We start from the raw sequence: 24,344 nt of genomic DNA on the forward strand, positions 1-24,344 counted from the left end.
TACAAAGTGGCCACTTAATCTTCAGAAAAAAATTAGCCATGCTCCATACGAAATTTATACATTTCCAAACTTCTTAGCTGAATCAAAAGTATATTAGTTCAGCTACAGATTCTTCTACGTATTTGAAAGTATTCATTGAATACGAAAGTCCTTAGAATCAACAATAATAGTCTATCAGCTCCTTGTCCAATATAAAATACAAATTGGTTCATGATAATAGACATAGACGACGGTTTGACAGTTCGATAACAATTTTATGAACTTTTGGAACATCCTTCAAACTGCGTTATAAATATAATATTTCGCTTTGAGTGATATTTTTGCCTAAGTTATTCACATTTTGGCAATGAAAGTAAATTTTTTTATAAGGAATTTTCTTTCTAAACATAATTTAGATACATTTTTTTCTCGAGTTAGACTTTTCTATTTAGAAGAATCACGTTTAATCGATTTTTAGAGTTTCTAAGGGTGTGATTTAAGCAGCCGCTAGTTGCATATTTAATATAATGGTTTGACGGCGCAACTTGTAGTCAAAGCAGTCATCACTAAAATGCGACGAACAATGAACGAATAACTTCGAAGTTAAGTCTATCGAAAGCCATATTTAAAATTTTTATTTTTTTTACTTTGAAAATGTTTCTTGTCGCTTATAGGCGATCATCGTCATATATATATATTTCTAAAGAGGCTATAACGACTATAAGGTAATAATAGTTGACAGAAAGTACTTTCGGTGGGCTTATCTGACTATTTTAGTTATCGTCTCGCTTCAGAAGTTCGCAACGTATAAAATATGGTAAAGAGGCTGCCAAAGATTGAGGCTGTAAATAAATGCTTTTTTTTAATATTTTTTGTAGCATTTTTTGCCATTAGCAAGTCCTAAGCACACTACCATATAAATAATAAGTTAAAAATTGTTAAAACTTCCTCAAAGGTAGTTACAGTACATATACACATAGTATATCATTCATTTGGCAACACTTGCCGACTGGTTGAAAAACAGAGTACGAATAGAAACACACATAAATTACTAAATGAAATTCTAATTGTCAAAAGGACAATGTGAAACGACAAACCCACCTCTACACAAACATTATTGAAAATACTTCTTAAACAAGCCAACCAGCCTTCGTTGTTTCTTTTATATTAAGGACATAACAATTCTCTTTACAACCGACCTATCCTCCTTACCTAAGCGGGATTCCTTGTTGTGTTGCGCTCCCGCTGAGCTGTGATGTGCATATTATTTGGTTTCCAAAATGCCAGTCATTCAGTCAGCCACAATTGTGAATTCCAAGAATTGGCTGTCACACATTTACCTCATATAGTTTGCTCTGTTGCATTTGCCGAGAGTTACTAGCCTAGTTTTAACGCTTGTAGACTTCTAGACATGAGCGCGCCAAGTTGTCTGGCTTGTTTAATGTGCCGTACTTACGGCATAACTGGGCCAGATGCTGTGTGTACATGGCAAATAGATGTAAATGTATGTATGTTATAAGTATATGTATGTATGTGTGTATGTATGTATGTATATGAGCTAGGTTCTTGTTGTTTGAAGTTGTGCAAAGCGGCGTGATACACGAATTAGTATGCACAGCGGCTCAATGGGTTTCGGCGAGTCCTCAAAACTCACAGATTAAAGACAACAAACAGAACATTGAACTTGAGGAGACTATTCTGTAAATAACAACATATGTTTGGTAAATGATTCCCATAAGATTCGCAACCACTAAATATACTTTGCTGTAGTTTCAAGAAATTTAGGTTATTTTTATAGAGCTGCCACCTGTCTTAAAAAGGTGTCTAACAATTTAAAAACTATTAGTATAAATCTATAATAGCGAATGTTTTTATGAAAAATCTTCTGGAACATAAAGAACCAAAATAAATTTAAAAAAATTTGCCACCTTCTTAAAAAATGCAAATTAGCATGAAATACGACAGAACGGCTTCGGAAACTGCCTTATTGCTATATCCTTTACTGGTATATTAAGTTCACCACGCAGCTTGTAACACCTAAATGGAAACGTCGAAGACCCTATAAATTACATAATATATGTGTCATATATAGTCTATGTATATATGTGGCGTCTTACGTGAACTAATCCGTTTTTTTTTTGGGACATCGATCTGAAATTTCGGACACTTGCTATTCCCCCCAAGAAGATGCTTACTTATCAGCATCGTCAATATCGGACTACTCTAACATATACTGCCATACAAACTGACGATCAAAAACACGTCCTTATATGGAAAACTTATAGCTTCCATACAATCTGACCAATCAAAATCAAGTTAAAAATATTTTATACCATTTGCTGTAAGAAATGCACCTATGAAGGGTATAGCTTCGGTGCAGTGGAAGTAAAGAAATTATGGAAAATCGGCTACTGGAGCTATACTCCTTAAAAAGAGTACGCGTCAAGTATGAAATGCTAAAAAATTTACCATGAAACGCTGAGCTGATAACTTCCAGTGAGGTACAATTCGGGAGAAGTGTGTTTTCCAGAACTATCATATAACCCTTCGCGTTTTATTCAGTGTTGTATGTATAATGAGTATTAATTTACAGCTGAGCTTCGATTTGACCTAAATACTAACTAATCAATCACGAAATATCTTAACTTAATCCACGAAGGAGGTCAAACGAGACTTATGTTTATAGCACGAGCAATAAAATTACGTGTTCATACATATCTGTATGTAGATATGTACTTGTATATATTGTATAATATTCTTCTACAGCTCTTCGTAACATTTGAGGGACTAATCCTAAAGACAGCGAATATCATAAATAAATCTCTAAAATTATAACTACATTACATGAGCAACGATTTGTTGAAATCCCAAAATCTTAAATCATTCTTTTACGCAATACGAAAAGTCTTTCGCCATAAATCATCGATCATATTTGGTGAATACAACATTTAGCACCTGGATACATAAAGGTATTGCGACACATCACCACACGGAAAATGTTATATCGATCAGCATACATACATACATATATACATACTTATACATGATATATAAATATAAATCGTATATGTTCGATTGAATAGGTATGTAAATATATGGTGCATTAAGTGACTCAATTTTATTTATTAAATCATGACATGTGAAGTTATTTGCAGACTATATGACTATATACCTATACACATATAAATTTACATACATATGTATGTATTTACTTGTGTGCGTTTAAGTTTGTATTATGATGGTTTGAAGTCAGGCTTTGAAAGCACCCACACCATTAACTGTCAGGCGATAAGAAATGCATGCGCTGGAATTGCTCACCCTAAAAACCGCTGCATACACATCAATGCAATGACACCGCGGCGATGTGACAAACATCCGACGTCAATGTAAACAATTTCAAGGACAGGTGCTTAAACTGAAAAAGGTGAATACTGAAAGCCCCCTTAAGTGCTTAAAGCAGGCTTATTGTTTGTTGTGTGTAGAAGTTCTGAGGGCAGTGATCAGCATATCTCTCCCGTTGGTATTTAAATGACGAACATGTTAGTTATTGTGATGAAATTTACATATTCATTTAACCCATTAAGGGGTTACATGCTTTTTTCATATAAAAAATTAAATATTTTATTTAAACCTTTTACTATTCCATAGATACATATTTGATAAAGATTTTGTGAAATTTTCAAAGAAAAATATTAAAAAATCGGTCATTACGACGTCATTGCCGACACTCCCTCGGAAAAAAGGTGCTTTCGCGTTGTCAGCAGAACTTCTGATAGGATCATCAAAATTAAAAATAAAACAACACGTGTTTGAACAAAAACCATTAACTATTGGAGAAACAACAAATAAAGTGAAAATTGTATTTTTGGCAGACGTTTTTACAAAAAAATGCAAATTATGGTGAAAGATTCCCAACTTTTTTTTTAGATAGTTGTAATTGAACAAAAAAATCCTCCGCGGCAAGACCTTGCAAAATATATTTTAAAGATCTGTCCAAAATTTCATTCAGATCAGTTGAGTAGTACGTGAGAAATCTTGATAACCGACTTTGAAAACACAATTTCGAGAAAAAGCGTTTAAAGTTTTGAACGACTCTATAGCTGATTTTCAAAGCTGTACCTCCAAAACTATTACCGGTATCAATATGAGAATTTAGGACAATAGTCTAAAGATGTTATATAATTAAATAAGATTATAAAAAATTTTTTTTTAAGGACGTGAAACCCATGTAACCCCTTAAGGGTTAGAATGACTTTGTTTTAGGGCTCGTAAAATTATTCGAATAACCCGAAAAGCGACTATTCGAATATCCGATTTGTAATCGTTCGCACGCATATTAACTGAATAGTCGTTCTTCTGCGACTATTCGAATAGTTCCTGTACCACGAGGATAAATATTGAGATATTTTTTAGTTTTTCCGAGATGATCTCTGCTCCACTTCGACTCTACCAAAAATCTATAAAAATATAAACTTTAATAATGCATTTCTACAATTAATTGTAATTATACAACGATAATATGTTCCATTGGCGGGTTAAGCTGTTTGATACCTGCGCACATGCGCAATACCTGTAATTACAACAATAGAGCACACATGCTCAGCAAATGTAACGAACATCTGCAGTTTGAAATTCAGGCGTCTAGTTGATCAATAAAAATTACAACAACAACAAATGATAATGCAAATAAAAAATGCTTTGAAGCAATAAGTATAATTTAAATAAACGACAAAGCACCACTTCGATTGTGACTGGCGCGTATTTCCGCTGAAAACACCTTTTATATAAGAACACAGATAATTTTCTTTAATAATCATATTTTCATACAAACACACATACATGCATATACACAAAGTTATTGGTACAGTATGGCACAAGCCAACAATTGTCTACTTCAACTCGTTATCTATTAGCGACAGATCCGATCCATTGGCACGCGTTCCCTTCGACAGCAATACGACTGATTTCCGCACATTAACTTACACACATGCACTTAACCCACTCATTAATGTAAATATGTATATATGAGTATTTAGATGTGTATGCAGGAAAGTGTAACGAGGAGCTCTTGAAGTCGCACTTTTGTTGCTGGAAAGGAAAAGGTGTTTCCACACAGTTTTATTAGCACAGCTGCCAGTTTTTGTTGTAGTTGTTGTTTTGTGTGCGCACAACCGAGGCTTTGTGGAAGAAAACATGTAGAAATATGCAAAAGGCAGCTCATCAATGAGCACCACCAAAACTACAACACCAAAGTAGTAGAGCATGTAAACATTTCAACACCGCACGAAATGAAAAAAGCAATAACAAAAACAAAAAAAAATTACTAAAAATAATAAGTCACAACTTGAGCCTATCTTTGAATAAATTCGGACAAGTAAAGTCGCCAGGAAAGCGTAGTGCAGGAAGCATCTAAAGCGGTGTAAGCAGGTTTGAGGTCGACGATCCAGGTGTATAGGAATATACAAGCGTGTGTATGTGTGTATCTTACTACGAAACTAGGGTAGTTTTGCTAGTAAAATATTCCTATATACAGTGTTTACACATATACACAAATATGTATTCATAATTCTTCTTTTTTGAAGAAAACTCTTTGTCTTCAAATAAATGCTTCATATTCTAATACAGTCCAAAAATGCACATATACTCTTATAAGTACATGTGTGCTCTTATATACTAATTGCAGAAAATTTCAACGCTTTCCACTATTTTCGATTTTTTTCTGACTTCAATTAACAAATAGTTTTAAATTATCGCTTCACTTCGCCGTCTAATAACGCTACTCCTTGCTGATACTTGGTGGCCGATGACTCGGTTAAGGCATTGGTGGTTGGCGTACCCAAGACATCTGCCACTTGTGCCTGGTATTGCACTTTTGATGTTGAAGTACCGCTGACGAATATTGGGCACAAGTTTTTGGCAGCTGACTACAAAGGCATTTCAAGTAGACATTTATTTATAGGTAGCAGATACACCCTGTGCTTTACGTTGAAATAGGCATTTGATATCTTTAAGCGCCTGTAATTATTATAGGTGTTTAAGGTTCTTGCCTAGTGTTCCATTTCAACATCGGTTTGTTGCTAACAACTTTTTTGATGTTGTAAATACATTTCGAAGTTTCATTATGCAGAGTTAAGGCAACTAAAAATTTGTTGTTAAAAGATTCTGCAGGCAGATGATCCTGCTTCAATGCTCTCAGACCCATACACTTTCAAATTGCAATACTTTTATCTCAAATGTTCCAGTAGATAGTTTTCCTTAGTTGATAAATTCGTACGGCTGGCTGTAGAATATATAAGTAGACGCAGGAGGCATATAACTTAGCTTAGAGCAAGGGTCAATACGAGAGGCATACTTATCTACAACATAGCTTAGGTCATGGGCACATACGAGCTGGTATTAGCTTCAAACATTCTGAACACTTTGAGAATTAAGCACGTTTGGAAAACAATGTACAGAAGAGAAAATTGTTCTCTAACAAATGACACGGTTCTCAATAAAACGTTTGTTATAATGTTAGGCCTTTATGTTAGTAACCACTTTAAAAGCATTTTTAGTGATAACGGAATTGAGATCAATGGAAAAGAATTTCTAACCTAAAAGAGAGCATCAACAATCCCAATATGATATATGAAGCAAAAATGTGGTTAAAGTATTGTAGAACAAATATGAGATCGAATTCAAAATGTTTACTACATTAAGCAATGGTCATCATACTTCCTTCTTACACCAGCCTTAGACAATGGAATAATGAAAAATTAGTTTCCAGCATTTAGGTTAACCAAGTCCTGAAAGATTATTTCAGTAACTATTTTCCAAAATAAAGCTTTATAGACATTTGCTGTATAGTTTAACAACTTTCAAGTTGGGAACTTGACCCGTTAATTACCGTGCTTTGGATAAAATATCGTCTTTTTTCTGTTAAAATCAATTAACTTCGAGCTCCTGCTGTCGATTTTTAACTTTTATCACGCTTATGCAGATACCAGCATTCACTCACAATATTTTTTAACTTAGTTTCAAAGGGATATCATGATCTACAGAATCCGCAATAATGACATTTTTGGAAAGTTGTTGGCGATCATGGGAAAAATTATTCAAAAATTTACCTTGCGAGAAAAATTTAAACAAACTAAAGTTAATCAGAAATAAAATATCTGGATCCTGCGTAAAAGTTGCTTTAGACTGTTACGTAAACTCAACTTAAGCTGGACGTGCTCTCGTACGACAAAGGAAACTCTGAGTATTGCCCGGTAACCACAGAGTCCTTATTCAAAACGCATGTACTTCAAACTTCACTACTTCTTCTGTCAAAATTTTTTTTAACTAAGTCAGCTGATAAGTAAGGTTAAAGGGGGAGCTTAGTTTGTACTCATTAATATTGGCTCTACTCTTCTTGAGTCTTAATTATATATTAGATAATATAACATCAAGAGAATAACTTCCGTACGAAGCTCTTCATTCATTGCTAAGAATGTTTGTGTATTATTTAAAGTACCGAACACAAAACGGTATCAACGCTGATATTATTAACGGTCGAGTGCGGCGCGCTGCGGCGAACATTATGCTGTCAGTTATTTTTATACGTTTTTGTGTCATATTGCATAAGCATTTTACAAATACACCGCCGGGTTGATGACACAAGACATATGTGATGGCATTAGGCTTGTCGTTGTGCACATGTCCTTTATTACAGGCATGTTGCCAGTAACATCGCTGCCTGTTGCAAGCAAGACACAAGTATAGCACAAGTGCATAAACATGCAGGTCCTTGTTGTTATTTTTTTTTGTTGAATGAGGACTTGTAACGCACTGTTGCACATGCGCGTTTCGTGCGTTTGTGTTTTAGTAGAGGAAAGTGCTTAGAAGTGGTGGCGCATGGCATATAAATTATTTTTTTTTTGTTTTGTATTTTTTTTTTTTTTTTTTTTTTAATTTGGAGGGTAAGAAATTAAAATATTAATAATTATAAAATTTTCAAATGCAACGGAAATGCTGACATACTAAAAATTGATATTAATATTAGAAAAGCACGCGCCGCGTGTCACCGCAGTCCTATTCGACTTATACGCATGGCATTTTTTTTAACAAATACCTTTTTCTGAAAGTCTGCTAATACCAATTTTTGTTATGCAGTAGGAGACGCGCGTCGTCTGCTATCGGCAGTCATTAATAGCTTACGCGGGACACATCAATTATACGACAATCACCGATGGCGGCCTGCAACGTTGCCGCCACCACTACCAACGCGTCACATAGCGCGCCAACAGTGTTAACTACTGTAACAAGCATTTAACTGTAATGAGCCGATAAAATCACGACGATTCGGGCACTCAACTGATTTCCATTCTGCTTTCCGTTAATTTATTCTATTTTTATTGCAACGATAAAATCGAATGTCACTACCGCGCGGCGGCCGTCTTTGAAGTCGCAATCGTATATCGCGATTCGGCAGCGATAATGTTCGCACTCGGAACTGAACAAATCAACGCGCGTACTCGCCATACTGAGGCAAGAGTGCGGCTGTTCTTGTTGTCCTCAAAGCCAACAAAGGCGACATATGCTTGCTCCGCATGCGCGGCATAGCCGCCAGCCAGTCACTGAACTCGTCGCCTGTCGAAATCGGTGCGCATGCATACGAGACTCGGAGAATAAAAGCAAGCATTTCATTCATTTCAAATGCAACACCGGAAATTCCTTTAAGTAATTCCTCAATGCGCGCGTGCACGCTTTTGAAATGCAAAAGAAAAACACCTTTCCTTCCAATAAGTACACTACCAAAATAAGACAACATAAAAGCGTGCATTATTACTTAAGGGTAAGAATTACAACAACTTTGCGCACCGCGTCACATTTAAATGCAATTCAAATTTTAAAGTGGCACAAATTCATGAATGGAAACGAAAATCTGCTTCGCTCGAATTTATTGCAATGTGAGTATTGCACAGTGGTGTATGGGTAAAGAAAATGTTAGCAAGTCCTTTAAGATAAAAACAGCGACGACTTTTTGATATTGAACTTATGTACGCCGCTAAATCATACTGAATATTCTTACCATTAACAAAGTATCACGACAAACTAAGCTTATTAAACTAGTTTGAACCTCGGATTGTAGTATTGAAACTTTATACATAGGTTATATTTTTCACTAATCAAGTCGGAAAAAAATGAAGCTAAAGGTGATCTAGAGATCTCTTTTTTAAACACTTTTATACTATGTGCCAAAAGCGCTAAGAACGCTGAAAACAAGAGAATGCCAAAAAATCATTTTTTTTCTCAGAAACAGCTGACTTGTTTTACTGATTTTACGTATTGCCAGCTGATTCAACAAACTCTCTATCTCTCTCATCTAACAAAATCTTTATTGAGACCAAGCGAATTGACTTTCGCTTCAAATATTTTTGATATATTTGGATAACTTCTCAGATTAAATATAATCTATTATAATGTTTCTAGAGAGAAAAATACATACATACATATTGAGAAATTTCTGATGTATATAGTATTTTTGCAGTTTTTTAATATTGCTTACATACAAAAAGCTGATATGTCTGTTTGCCATTTCTTCCGGGTAACATTTTCCTCGACGCTATTGTGAACACGAAGAAAAAGCCATTTATAGTCCGAAGGAAAAGAGCAGTTTCTCTCTAACGGACAGTTGTCATCATGTGTGATGATAAAGGACCATCTAAATTTTTGACCAAATATTTAAACATCTTTTTTTCTTTTTATATATATTTTTTACTCTACAATTATTAAATAAAAATCCCACTGTGCCTCGGATGCCAAGAAATTGTTGCGACAACTGCTGCTTACAAAATCATTTATAGAATGCACTAAAACCGAGCATGTGTAGATATATACATATACTTATATATATAGTTCAATCTAACTAAACCCATAAATTCAATAGCTCCAACGCTTTGCTATTGAAATACCAAAAGCGTTGACCTCAATTCCTACAGATGTGCACGGATTTTTTGTGAGCATTTCAAACATGCAGCACGCAGTCTACTTGCGAGCGTTCACACGTATTTGTGTGAGTGTAACACCATCAGCACTGCCGCTAAGCCGCCTTTATGTCGAACAAGTGCTCGCTCCTGCATAGAAAAAAGGAAGAAAAAAACACAGACTCGTAAAAATTCGTTGCACTGTTGCACGTACAAAGGACACACCTGTTTCCATTTCACATTGACGCAGTGCAGTGATTTCTTTAAATACTCCTGTGTTATTATTTTTATTTTCTTATTTCGGCGTTTACTCACACTTGTGCTTTACTTGTACTGCCCGTACAATATCCTGTCAGGAAGTTCATTGAACTATTGCTGGCGGGCTAAATTGAATAGCGCTCAAGAAACGGTGAACATATGTCTCCTACAAAATTTTTTCAGTATGTTCTTTGAGCTATACATAATATATGTATATAATATACGAAAGTTTTACATAATATTTTTGGAAGAAAATTTTGAAGCTATTCATAAATGACGGCGCTACCACTTTTATCACTTATTGCTAAACATTGAAAATATATCAAGAATTGTACACTATTTTTAAAGATTGGCTTTAAGAAATTTAAGCGAAGTATAATAGTATTGATTTCTTCCCAAGTCCTAGCTATTCGTATCCGTCCTGATCCATTTCAATCTCCCTCCCAAAATAGTGTAAGGGCTTCAGTGCTAATTGTGATTAATTAGTTGTAGTTTCTCTTTAGCTTTTAACATTCACCGAAAATCGTGTAGTAACATTTGGACAAAGATGCCAACGTCTCAAAATTTGATTTCCACTGTCACTCTCTAATGCTGCTTGGCTTCTTAGCATTACTATGGAAGTTCTACGCTTGTTGCCGTTTTGATACTTGACTTAAGTGAATAGGTAAAACACGTTGTCGGAAAATTTAGTGCTTCTCAAGATTCGATGAACTAAATATGTAGTTTACTGAGTTTTGTAGTGCATGTATACCTGTAGAATTTTTCTTATAAATGCTTTTTAGGTTGAAGCAAAAGGAAATTCGAATAATTGTGGGTACTGAGAAGCTCTCTCACATACTGTGTTCGGCTGCGGTAGCTATATAAAGGAACATCTTTCCCTCCACCTCCTTTGAGACAAAAACATTTTCTAAATATTTCTTGACTGAAAAAATTCCAATAGGGTAAGCGTTACTACGGCTAAAAATTAATAAAACTTCGGTTTCGGTTTTTTATACCTCCAATAGGGCACAATAGACCCTAGGTCGCGGTGAAAACCAAATACTAGAAACAAAGTTTAGGATAATAAGACTTGCAAAATATAAATATTTAAGTACATTTATATGTATATATGTAATATATACTAAATTGAAATAATTCAGCACATTTAAGACAGCTGTGCTCACAGCGCTTGACTATCTAACGTCCTGCAATTTAAAAATTCCAACTACCAACTACCAAACGAACGCTCTATGCATATGCCACAAATACCCATACTGGACGGGGCGACCAACCGACCGGCCAAGCGAAAAAAAAACTGCTAACTATACTGACCCAAACACTTGTTTCACTCCAGTGAACGCATAAAAATTATATTTAAATAGCTGAGCTGCAGCCCACCTGCTGGCAACATGTACGAGTACGTGCAACAAACGGTGGTAATGCACACAAGTCCTGCGGGCAGGATATATTATGCAATGTGTTCATTACGCGCATTGCGATGACCTCTGTTTGTGTTATTCTAGATGGTAGGAGGAAAACTAGGCATTTTTGACCGGCGAACGGCACGAGCAAACTACGAGCACTTTGTGTGCATAATTATTCAAATTACAAGCAAGCAACATAACGGAGAGTGATGGAATGTGACATGGCTGAGGGCGAATGTGTGTACGACTAACGCCGCGCGTACCTTACCTTTTGATGAGTGCCTTCCTTCTTGCTTTTTCTTACTTTTTTTGTGATAAGGCAGACGGCGATTGCAGGAAAAACTAAGTGACGCCTGCGATTGTTGTTGTTGGTTTCAACTTTCATATGTCGTTACGCCAGCGTATTTGCATTCGTGGATGTACATATATATGTATGTGGGTTTGTGTGTGCATTGGCGCGCGACAGTCGCCTGCCAACACCACTGCCGCTGTCCGGCGCATTTCCGCGCAGCGCTGTTGGGAGGATACTTCAAAGCGAGTGCAGACGGAATATGCCCCGCGAGCGTGCCTAGACAGGTAAGCGGCTAGTTGTTGAAGGTGGTGTTTATTGCTGGTGCTGGTGGTGGTGGTGGCAACAAACGCAGTTAGCGCTCACTTGCCCCGCGCGGTGTGCAGTGGTGCATATTAAGCGTGGCAGTGCAACAGCCGTCAGTTTTGCAGCGAAATTCGTTTGGTCATACCACCGATCGCACTTGTTTTATTCTAAATATATTTTGTGTTGCACCATTTGTTGTTGTACGTGGTGTCGCCTGTCACCTGAACGTGCACAAGTTGTTGTTTATTTCCATAAGTTTTTTTTTGTTCTTTGTTGAAATTAAAAATGTGCTCCCCCTTCACTTGCCACAGGAAAAGCGCATTAGATATTCCATGCGGGCGCGAGCGCTTTGCTCCCGAACAGGTACATTAAGCGTGCCACAGTTTTTGATGAGCCCGCATGCCACCGCAACGTGCTTGTGCCACACCAAATTTACTCGTTCAACGAATGCCAGAATAATACATGGCTTTTGCGTTACAAGTAGCTGCACATTTGTTGCAAAGTATTAATTGCTCTGTTTTCATTCAACAAAATACAATTTACAATACTAATGTATAGCAACCACTTTGTTGCACACGTAAATGTAAGTTTGCAGCAAGTGTGGCATGCATCGCTATGCGCATGTGTGCGCTAAAGGTGCTTTGCACGAGCAAGTGTTTGTGGCAAGCTGCAAGGATACGTTTGGCATACTACATGCCACAACTAGCAGACCAGGTTGACTGTACTTTTGTTAGTTTCTGTGAAGTAATGTTATTTTTAAAGACAGTTGCAAAGGTCAATTGAAGCGAAATTCAAACTATAAACATTTTGCAATTTATTCTTGGTGGCCTTAATGGTCACAGATATGCGGGTTGGAAAATATATGAGCAGTGTAATTTAGTTAAGTTGCGGTTGGATTAAGAGAAGCGTTGCAAAGAAGAAGTGGTGTTGTAATAGAAAATAAAATTTCAGCTAAGGTGCAACATTTTAGTGCAATGTTGTATTAAACGGTTATTCTAATAAGAATAAAATAATTTATAGCTTATCTAAAGCAACTAATTTAAAAATTAATTTTAAACAAGAAACAACGTTAACTTGCACCGAAGCTATAATACCCTTCACAGGTTCATTTCTTATAGCATAAAAGGGTAAGATCGGCAGAACAGTTTTTATGGCAGCTATATGCTATAGTAGTCAAATATCGGCAATTTCAAGTAATAAGCAGCTTATTAGGGAGAAAAGAACGTATACCAAATATCAGATCGGTAGCTTAAAAACTCTGGAACCAGTTCGCTTACAAACTGTTCAGGGTAGGTAGTATTGATGTACAATAAGGCTGAGTGCCACTAGACAGTTGAAGTTCCAAAAAGGATTTCACGGTTATGCAATCGGAATTTTACTTTAGTCCAAAAATTCAAAATATTTTTTTTTCGATGAGAATTCCAGCAATATCAATTCTCCCCTCTAAATCTTCTTGTACACTACCTTAAGATTACTAGCAATACCCTATTAGGTTCAACGAAAAGTTTCTATATCGCTACTGTACCTCACAATACTCTTGTGTGTCTGCCGACTTGACATGCAGATCTGTATAGCTTTCTTGAGATTTTCCATGAGTACTATTTTCAAAACTTATATATCACAATAATATACCATAAGGGACTAGGTTTTGTCTAAAAAATACTTCTTTTTTAAGCCAAAGCTATATATACACCTGTTTTGGGAATCAATAAGCCATAATATTTATCTGAATTCCATGCAATCCAAGATACTCATATATAAAATTTGTTCCAACCTATCCGGACTCTCTCCATCATTCAAAGTTTGATTACTTTCTAAATGTATTTTATTCCAACATTGCTGCATTTAACTCACCCTCATACTTGACATGGCAATATAGACTGAACAAGTTCAGTTTGCTGGATATAATAACTCACCGATAACTGAACCTTTAAGCGTTAGAGTTTGGAAGAATCTCTGTGAATCGTTTTCAGTGTCCTTTATTTAAGAGTAATCAGAGATAGTACGGGTAACTCTATGACGGTATGCAATTCGCTCTTTGAGAGTTACTCAGCGATCACCGTTTATTACTTTATCATTGATCTAAAGAAGATTTGTGTATAGAAAGAGAACGAGTAAACTACTGGTAGTAGTAAAGGGCATTTTAAAGCAATTCTTTTTTTCAATGAAATGTTCGAATCATTTTATAATCATCTCAAGTATGGGAATATATGAAGATTAATATGGGGTCATCTTCAGTATACCGCTGAAATGGTTAAGAACGTTATACAGTACTAAATTTAACAAAACACAGTCTGTTTATTTTTTTTGGAATGTTCGTCAAATAGGCTAAGCATTTATTAAATAAAAACTACAAATGAAACAAAAATTTAAACTAAACAATGATTGGGAATTTCATAAAACAAACCTATGCTTTTATGCTAATTTCAGCCAACACTAACTAAAATCAGTTAACAGCTTCAAAATTGACCAAAACCTAACTAAAATATACTTTAATATATCAATATACCTCCTCACTTACTATAATACGGTTTCAACTTCCACCTACAATCATTCATTAATTCTTTTAAATGACTTTTCACTATTTATAAACTTATACCAAATTGCTTATGCAAACTGGGCACAAGTTCATCCCAGCGCGCCTGAAACAAGTTGCCAGCCACCAGCTCCATATTGTATTTCCCAGCAAAGTCCATGGAAGAGAACTTCTCATGCCCAGTAACATCGGTGTTGGTCATTTTGGCTTCATCGAACACTTGTTTTCCGTGTTGTTTGTAAATAAGGAACACATACCTTAGTACGCCACTCATTTTGGGTGCCATCGGTCCAATATAAGGGTCTATAATATCACCCTTGGCGATATCGACACCTGGTACATTGACAACCAACCAGTGTAGCCATTCACGCAGCAGCGGATTCTGTCGCGTTGGTATATCCGGATTTACCATGATCACTGTATAGTATGCATCTGGCTCGGATGTCCAATATAGCTTCGGTTCGTCTTTGGTTTGAGTCGGTGTGAACTCCTCGCCGTTGCCAACGTCTAAACCATTATTATATTCAATCTGGAAAAAAAATAAAAATGTATCTAAATATCGAGAATTCAAAATGTGTGAATGTAGTATTGATTTTCGGGAAATGTTGTCGCAAAATATCACGTAACCATATACTGCAGTATGTAGTTAAAAAAAAAAAAGTAAGATAGAGTGAAGTGCTTTTTAGATTTGTCTAATACGATATATATTTTTTATATAGTTTCTAGTTATATAGTTTCTATTATTTCTCTATTTTATTGAACCAACCTTCAACATCTCCTTGGGCGGTTCATCCAGTATATCGGACACTACCTCCATATCCCGAAAAAGCTTCTCGACTTCATTGTCCACAGCAATTGCACAACTTGCCACAAGGCAGACACATAAAATGCGTTGCCACATTTTCCAAAATCTCAACACAGCACACTGTATGAGAAGTCGCCAACAAATGTCGACATTTATATGTGTTTTCAATAAAGGCTTGTGAATAATTGCGCTAATTTGAGTGAATTATAGAAACTTTTGATCCATATTTGCTAATGATTTCACTGCGATTAGCTGCATGCAATTTGCAAACAAAATATTTATTGTAAAAATTGGCTGGGAAATTAATGTCAATTCAAAGTTTTGCAGTTATTGTTATACTTTGTTAAAGTGATTTTTTAAATTGCGTGGTAATGCGTGTGCATTCACATCTCTCTATTATTATAATTATTTGAATACCATAATCAAAAAGTAATTTCATTTAGAACTCACTACTGATTTTAAATATTTATTTTTTAGGTGATACTTCAGTAGAGTTGTCAATAAAAGCTTGCTCATAGCGCCGGAAACCAAATTGAATCAGTAAACGGACGAAGCTTCTATTTTACTCTGTAATATATAGAATCTATGTTAAGCAAATTTAGCTTTAGAATATTAGCTGATCGTAAATAAATTTGAAGACTTAAGATCAAAGTAATGACCACCTTATACTGAGTCATTGGTAAGTAACAAGTGCTTGTGCATTTTAAAAACATTTTTATATACAATATTTTTTTCACAGTATTTATCAGAACGCTACTCAACCTAATTATCAAAACAATACTATACTCATGCCAGCAGTTTTCTCCGTTTTCTTTTTAGCTTGCGGAAAGAGGACAACAACAGATTAACCACAATGTGATCCAAGACTATAAATATTCAATGGCGAGTTTTTTTACATTCAAACTGGACAACATATTACAACGTTTATAAGCCTATGACATACAAGTTTTTGAGAAGAGTTAAATTTACTGGATGCAATATTCGATAAGTTATAAGTTACTTAATAATATAAAATATTAAGGTATATTTTTAGCATCAGACTCATACTACAAGTAGATATGAAAGTAATTAGCATGGAACTACTTTTACAAATATCCGTTTTTTAGGTTAGAAAGTATAAAGTAAATTATATTTTTGTTAAGTAACAAACCGCAATAAGTCAACTTTAAGCACGAACCATGCCTGACAGACGTCGAAAATAAAAATACAATTCGGACCACATCCAATGTTAATATTTTTAGTTATAGTTTTTTAGTAATGACAAAACTAACGTTGTTGGCTGAAAACAATAAATTTTTTAGTACAGTTCAATAATACAAGTAGTATATCAAAATATTGCTATTGGAAACCGTTCACCAGATTAATTAACAAATTTACTTACGACTTGTCTGGCAAAGAAATTTGTATACAATTGAGCAGGTTTTAACAGGATTACTTTGTTTTAATTCATTGAAATCTCATAACTTTTAATATTGATGAAGTCGTAGATTACTTGCTTCGATATAAAATTGTTATTTACTAAATTGTCTTTCATTTCAGTTTCTATTGAAATTGTCTTAGGCGCTGAGGAGGGTTCCAAATAAATTATTTAGTTGCTTGAAAAAGTAAGTAAGGTGCTCCACCTGACCACAAGAAGCCGCACTTAAGCCTTCATTAAGCCCATTGTGCTGCCAAAAGAAGGGTCAATATATATATAAACATATGTATATAAAATGTATGTAATTATTTTATTTAGTTGAAAAAAGTAAAAAATAAAAATTGAAAAATAAAAATAAAAATTTTATTTCTTCTAGAATACTATAAAAAAAAGTATTTTGTTACCCTATTTTAAGGTAAGTTAAGTTTCAATCCTCTAATAAATATAAATACAATTTGCACAAACCATATAATTAACTTCTTAAACATTAGCAGAGCAAAGATTTCAATGTGATAACACCCTTATAAAAACACATGATCTCTACAATACTCAAAAACTCATATGATTTTCTGTTTGCTTATTACTCCTGAAATGACAAGAATAATGCTTTGTTCCATTTGCCAAAGCATGCCAATTGAATTGTAGTTGTTTTGGCACTGTTTGATTTAGGGGGAATAACAAAAAAAATATTTCGTGTTATCGTTTTTATTTTATGTGCGCCTGATGCGCGAAAAGTGTAAACGTAAGTAAATAAAATATATTTTTTGTTATTCGCGGCTTCAGCATAATCGAACATAAAGTCCCGATCGCAAGGACCTTATCATACAAGTATATTCGATTTTCCGCATATGTATGTATGTATGTATGCTTTTATTACGAGAACATTTTGCTAATTGCTAAGGTGTGTGATCTTCCTATTATGAGAATCCTTGTTTGTTATTATTACAGTCTAAATCTTTTTTTTTTTTTAATTTATTAAGGACCAAATAACCAGGCGCACACAGTCAGGCAGAAGGTGGCCTCGCAATAATTGAATGGTTTTGCATTTCAAATATTATATATTCGCATAGCAACAATACTATGTTCCTCATTGCAAGTGTAATGCTCATAAGATCTTTCCCAATTGGCATTTTACATCTCCAACACTAACAAATGCTTAGGAAGATTTGAGTAAAAGAAAATTAAATTAACAAAAACAATATTTAATATCAGGTTTTTATATTTTGCTTTATGTGCGCCTGGTAACTGTAATCTAAAAGTATCCTGAAAAGCCAGTAAGTATTAATAGGAAGTTGAATAAAAAAAAAATTCCCTCAAAATCCGTCAGTTTGAATATCGAATGACCAGGCGCTTATAAATGTAGCAAGAGACTCTCTAAACGAAAGAACTTCCTTAATTTGTTATTTACTTTACACTAAATAACGCAACAACATTTGCTCGTTGCAATTGTTTTTCTTAGCGTACGCATAATCATATTCGGCTTGCGCAATGCAAAAGACAACAATGCAATGTCATCACTCATGAGTTGCTGATACCGTAAGAGAGAAATTCTTTTGATTTGTTGTTGCTAATTTGCTTTAGGTAAAATCAATATACGACACACATATTATATATGGAGAGCAATATACTGAGTGTTTTTGTCAATCTTCCTCTTTTTCATGCGCTCCTGGTATTTCGTAAACATTGTAAATATTGTTTTCTGCAGGGTGGTTCAGATATAAAATTTCTTTAATTTTTTAATACTTACAGAGACACAGAGGGTTTCCAAAAAAAAACAGATTTAAAAACTACCATTTTTTCAAGTATAACGATAAAACAAGCAGTTTAATTTATGGAATTTATAACAGATTATTATTATGATAATTGTGCAGAAATTTAAGTTTAACAAATATTTTGGATCTTTAAGACGCCATGCTGAAATTACAAATCCAATTTGAAAAATTTCAAGGCATTATGGAGTGAAGTGTGCCCCTCATGCTTGAAGCATAATATATATTTTGTGCATGTTATAAATTTTTTAACATTTATGTGTATACATATGTATGTAGTAAGAATTCTGACTCGTTACTCAATGAACTTATCGCTTAATAATGCCGAATTGTTTATGCAATAGTGTTACATATTCATCCCAGCGTGATTGGAATATATTGCCAGCCACAAGTTCCATATCGTATTTCTTAGCAAAGCCTTTAGAAGAGAATCGCTCATGGCCAGCCACATTTGTATTATTGAGTATGGGCTCATCGAATTCTTGTTTGCCGAGTTGCTTGTAGATCAGAAAAACGTTACGCACCAAACCACTTTCCTTTGGATTCAATGGTCCGATGTAGGGGTCTAATACGTAACCTTTAGCCAAATCTGTGCCCGGTATGTTAACCACCAACCAGTGAAGCCATTCGCGTGTTGCTGGGTTCTGTCGCGTAGGTATGTCCGGATTAGTCATTATGATTGTGTAAAATGCATCTGGCTCGGCAGTCCAATCAATCTTCGGCTCGTCTTTAGTTTGCGTCGGCGTGAATTCTTCCCCTCTGCCAACATTTAGGCCGCCATCGTACTCAATCTGAAGAAATATATGAATATTTATTTAAGGAGTGTTTAAACAAACTTATATTGATATACATAAGTATGTATAATTTTATAAAATCAATGTGAAAAGTTCTGAGAAAAAAAATTTTTTTAAGAATACAAAAATAATAAATAATTTCTTTTAATTGTAAAATTTAGAGTTCAATTAAGCGAGAATATACTTTATGATTCGCTCAATAAGTTATAGAAGTTATTAAATAATAAGAAATATCGTTTATATGATCGAAGAACTAGGTACTTTATACCCATGCTGCAGAAGTGTCCTTAATCCTGTTAAAGGTCCTTAAATATACAAGATGTTATCTGATTATTTTGTGGAAGTTGTAAGCTCCTTTAAATTTCCAAATAAAAGAAGCCGTTGAAAATTGCAGCTGATCTGATCTGGTCCTCATCTGCGAGCGATCAGATGTCTAACATGTTAGAAACTTTTTTTTTTCTTTCTAATTAATGGAAAGCCAAAAACAATTAAAGATAGTTAAAATCAATATTTTAATAATAATAATTTAATATTTTAGTTAATATTAAATATGCTGCTTGAAGAAGGTCTTAGGGCCACTTTATTGATCGAGAGTCTGGGACATGACTCTTAACAATTAAAGAGTGTTCGTTTACAAAATATCGAGTTTAACAAATGAAGTTTGCGAATTTGTTTTGTTTGTTTGTTTTGCGAGAAAATGTATTGGGATATTGAGTAAATGCGGCGATTGTTAAGTAAAGGGACAGTTAGTCGTCCTTAATTACTGTCAAATATAGTGAAAACTCTACCTGTATGCACTATATAAAATAGATCCTTTAAAAGGCAGATATATATGAGTTTAGTTTCTGACTGACTGATTATTGCGCCTTATAAGCATCGCCATGGTCAATCTTCTGGTATGTATGACTAATTTCCTCCTGCTTCGTTTTATAATAAATTATTCTGATAAAGACTACTCTAAAATACTCAAGCTTAAAATTTTCTTAAATCTTGTATTTCAATTGTTCTTTGTTCCAAATATGTACCTTCAACAATTCCTTTGGTGGTTCATCCAATATATCGGGCACTACTTCGAGATCACGGAAGAGCTTCTCAGCCTCAGTATCCTCGGCTGATACACAATTTATTGCAAGATAAATGATTACAAATCGTTCTATTTTGTGCCACATTTGTTTTATAGTATTATATTATCAATGAAATACTTTCCATACTGATTTTCAAAACTCAAGCACAAGGCTATTTATATAAAATGCTTTTCAATAAAAGCTCGTTCACATAACTGTGTTAATTTGAGAAAAATTGTTTGCTATTGACGTAAAAGTATTATTTGCAATTACAAAAAATAATTATTATTGCATGCAACGGACGAACAATATAAATATTTTAAATTAGAAAATTGCTGTAATTTTAATGGTTTTATATAGGTTTGTATATATTTATATATATAATACTTTATACTTATAAAAGTGAAATTATATGATAAAAGCAGCTTAATTTTCCTGTTGTTTCATAACGAATCATTTTAAGTTTGAATATACCTATTATTTTGACCACAGCTGTATTTTCAAGAATGCATTAATTTAGACGATTTGCATTATCTACAAAATATTTTAGACCTAATTGAGTATTTTATAATTTCTACTTGAGCCCTTTTTCCTCGCTTATTTAAAGGTTTATACCACTCTACTGCAACAAGTTGCACTAAACACTATTTTTCCTGCAACTTCTGCACATTTTCCTTATTGTAGCGAAAAAACCACAACAACGCACCTGCGCATTCTCCTTTTACCGTAATTTGTTACGCCCCGTAAACATTATGCCACGGTATGTATTTCGAGTGAAGACGATTTTTATCCCATTATCTATTCCTTTATGGGTTATTTTTTACTCCTATACATAACAACATTATTTTCAATACAAGCAAAATTAAATTCTTGTTAAAAAAGAGAATCGCTTGTTATTGTCATAGCACATTCCAAGAAACTCTAATCAGCAAATTGTATTGCACTTCCTCGTTTTCACAACGCTCCTTTTGTCACCTCTGCGTACACACCCGTAACAAGAAATGTGAAAATAGACAATAAATGCGTACATTTGTAGGTGGGAAAGGAAATCATAGATAATACTACTTGTGCGCATTAAATATTTGCTAATGTGTAATGTATCATTTTGCTTCCGGTAGACATTGAAGAATGGAGGGGAACGCTTAACGGAGTATCGATTGAAATTGGATTGATTGCATGTGTTATAATTGGCGCATAGACATGATTTCTTACCTGGAAAAGGGTGTAGGAAACCAAGATTTATATAAGTATATATTTCAATATGTTTTGGTTATGCCAGTAGCTGAGAAAAATTTAGAAACAAGAATATAGATGTTTGCCTTTTTTGAAAAATATTACCTAAAAAAGAAAGTCTTAAAAAAGTCTGTAATATCAAATAGAAACAGGGAATTTCCAGACAAGGAAACAATTCTGAATGAATGTATGTAGATGATTTTTTGAAAGGATTACGAAAAATATTATTATTGCTGTGTCAACAGAAAACAGAAACAGAAAATTTGTTAGGAATCGCGTCGAATCAAAAGTCTTTGGTAGGCTTAAATTTGAGGTTGAATCGGTTATGGAGACCAAAGCGGGACAGGATCACGTATGATCGTTTTATTCCGTTCAAGAAATACTAGGTTATGTTAGGAGGTCGAACCTAGGAGAGATCACACTTGGACATCTTAATCGCCGGTCCGTTGTTTTATCAAGGAATAATAACAAGAAATCAAACCTTTCAGAAATTTCGTTCGAGGTAAACACTTAAACCCTTTCTCTCCCTTTTTTCTATTCAGGTAGTTATTTCCGCAGTTGTGGCCTACTTTGGTTGATTTAAACAACGTTTCTTGTTAGTTGAGTTGATGAAATTTCAAAAGTTTCCAAAGTTCACTTTTTAAGCTATGAATTATTTTATATAAAATTAGCTTTCAATCCATGTAATTTCAGTCTGCGTTCGATAGCTACCATTCGAATTCAGCTTGGTAGTGAATTTAGAGGAAATGTCATTGAGATTATGTCACAGTGCATTCACACTATAATCAATCACTCAGAAATTCATTTTTGATGATTTTATATCAAGAGCATACTACATTATTGTAAGGGCAATTATATTAAAGTTACTATGGTCTAACAATGCCTTTAAGTTTTTGATTTGAAAGATAATAAGAAGTCACTCCTGTGGATAATAGAACGCGGCTTTTATTCTGGTAGTCAATGCAGGTATGTTTCAGCAAAGCGTGCTATTTTACATATATATTATGGACCTTTTGTACGTATGATGTTTCGGTGACATAAAGAAATATACTGTAACGGTTCGAAGTTTATGCATTTGGTAAAAAGAGGCGAGTTTTTTGCAAAAAAGAAAAAAAAAAAAGAAGCCATAAACTCTAACGGAGAAAAACGAATTTGAATTTGCCATATAAGTTTCGCTGAAAAGCGCACTTCCACCCACGCATAGTAAACACAATAACACCACGTGATCTTACGCACACTTCAAGCTATAAGCTATTCATACAAAATATTGCAAAGCCTTCAGACAGACACTTGGAGGACGAGACGCCGAAGTTCGAGTAAGTCAGGTGGGCTGAGCCTAGACCAAAGAGCATCACATAATATAATCAAAACAACAATTCTGGTGAAAATGCGAAAAAGAAATTAAATGCAGACATTTCTCTGCTATTATACCACACACATGTATGTGCATATGTGAGTGTGTGATCGATTTCGCTAAATGAAAATAACGACCACCCACGCATGCAAAATAGCTGGTGGCAGCATTGGCAAAGCGGCAAAGTGGCTGGGGAACAACGGTGGCTCAGTGTCAAAATCACATATCGATTCGCAGGAACTCGAAGCTAAAGTTGCTCGATAAGCGTGTGTATATATGTAAGTACACGCCTGAATCGTTGCCAATAGCATGATATATGCATGTGTGAGTGTGTGCATGTGACTACGGATATCTGCAACCAAAATATTATCATATGGAAATTTCAGAGCAATTACGAATTCCGCTAAAACAATGATACGGCCAAAAGGAGAGCCACCAGCCACGGCAGCATCGCGAAATAAAAGTCAGAAATAGTTACAGCAACAACAACAACAACATAAGTGTCTGTCTAATAGCTGCTGCGGCCGGTGCTGACACGGTCTACGCGAATAACGCTGCCTGCCACACACAGCCGCCGCATGCAAAGTGAGTGACCTTATGATTGAGCTGGTGATATACACCCACCACAGTGGTGTCAGCAGCGAAAGATGCACCCATATGTGATGGCTAGGCATGCTGCTGTTGCAGCTAGTGTAATAATGTTTTTGTTGTAGCACTTGTGGCAGGCAACATGTATGAATGTAGGAAATATATGGTAAAAAAAATAAATACATATGTATATATATGCCGGTAGCTATGGCATTTAGTGTTTGTTTAGGTGAACGGCCAACTGTCTGGGTGGTGGCTTAGCAGCTATTGCGCTAGAACCTAACCAGTAGTCAGACACAAGTAAGGAATATCTTTGAAAAGCTGCAAAAAAAAGTTAGTCTTCAACTTGTGCCTCTCTAAATAGGCAATTTCGGCACAATCTTACGCCTACGCAGTTGCAGCTCTTGTTGGGCTTGCCACATACACATCACGTGCCATTTCAAATGTTTTGATTGATGTCAATGTACAAGGTGGAGCAGCTTTCCAAGTGAATAGTTATTTCACATTTGGAGGCATCGTGGTATGAAACACTTTACTAAGTGGCATGCAAACATGTTAAAAGATTATACATGTAGGTAGCGTTTTAAGTAAGTATATAGTTA

General features: G+C 34.8%; 2 protein-coding genes and 1 long non-coding RNA gene across 4 annotated transcripts in view; 1 reads left to right on the plus strand and 2 right to left on the minus strand.

The window, feature by feature from the left end:
• LOC138856364 (uncharacterized) overlaps nucleotides 1–17,199 on the plus strand; it is a 46,129-nt gene extending 28,930 nt beyond the window's left edge. The window contains exons 2-3 of the long non-coding RNA XR_011395588.1: nucleotides 16,001–16,202; nucleotides 16,263–17,199. This is a non-coding gene — a long non-coding RNA (uncharacterized lncRNA). The remainder of the gene's footprint in view (nucleotides 1–16,000; nucleotides 16,203–16,262) is intronic.
• Nucleotides 14,480–15,658, minus strand: LOC106627584 (putative odorant-binding protein A5). The gene is made up of 2 exons (XM_014247739.3): nucleotides 15,485–15,658; nucleotides 14,480–15,247 (listed from the first exon to the last, which is right to left on the minus strand). The coding sequence occupies exons 1-2, from the start codon at nucleotides 15,617–15,619 to the stop codon at nucleotides 14,768–14,770; spliced, it is 615 nt and encodes a 204-aa protein (XP_014103214.2). The 5' UTR covers nucleotides 15,620–15,658; the 3' UTR covers nucleotides 14,480–14,767.
• A 1,564-nt stretch (nucleotides 17,200–18,763) lies between the features above and the next one.
• The window catches only part of LOC106627583 (putative odorant-binding protein A5), a 124,669-nt gene continuing 119,088 nt past the window's right edge, over nucleotides 18,764–24,344 (minus strand). The window contains exons 1-2 of one of the 2 annotated variants that reach the window (XM_014247738.3): nucleotides 20,529–20,704; nucleotides 18,764–19,500 (exon numbers count right to left, since the gene is read on the minus strand). In XM_014247738.3, coding sequence (XP_014103213.2) covers nucleotides 19,018–19,500; nucleotides 20,529–20,672 — 627 coding nt within the window. In that variant the 5' untranslated portion in view covers nucleotides 20,673–20,704 and the 3' untranslated portion in view covers nucleotides 18,764–19,017. Of the gene's footprint in view, nucleotides 19,501–20,528; nucleotides 20,705–24,344 lie in introns of those variants that run through there. The other variant, XM_070107302.1, reaches the window with a different exon arrangement.

The sequence above is a fragment of the Bactrocera oleae genome, chromosome 3 (assembly GCF_042242935.1).
Source record: "Bactrocera oleae isolate idBacOlea1 chromosome 3, idBacOlea1, whole genome shotgun sequence".
In the NCBI taxonomy this organism is placed as follows: Eukaryota; Metazoa; Arthropoda; class Insecta; order Diptera; family Tephritidae; genus Bactrocera; species Bactrocera oleae.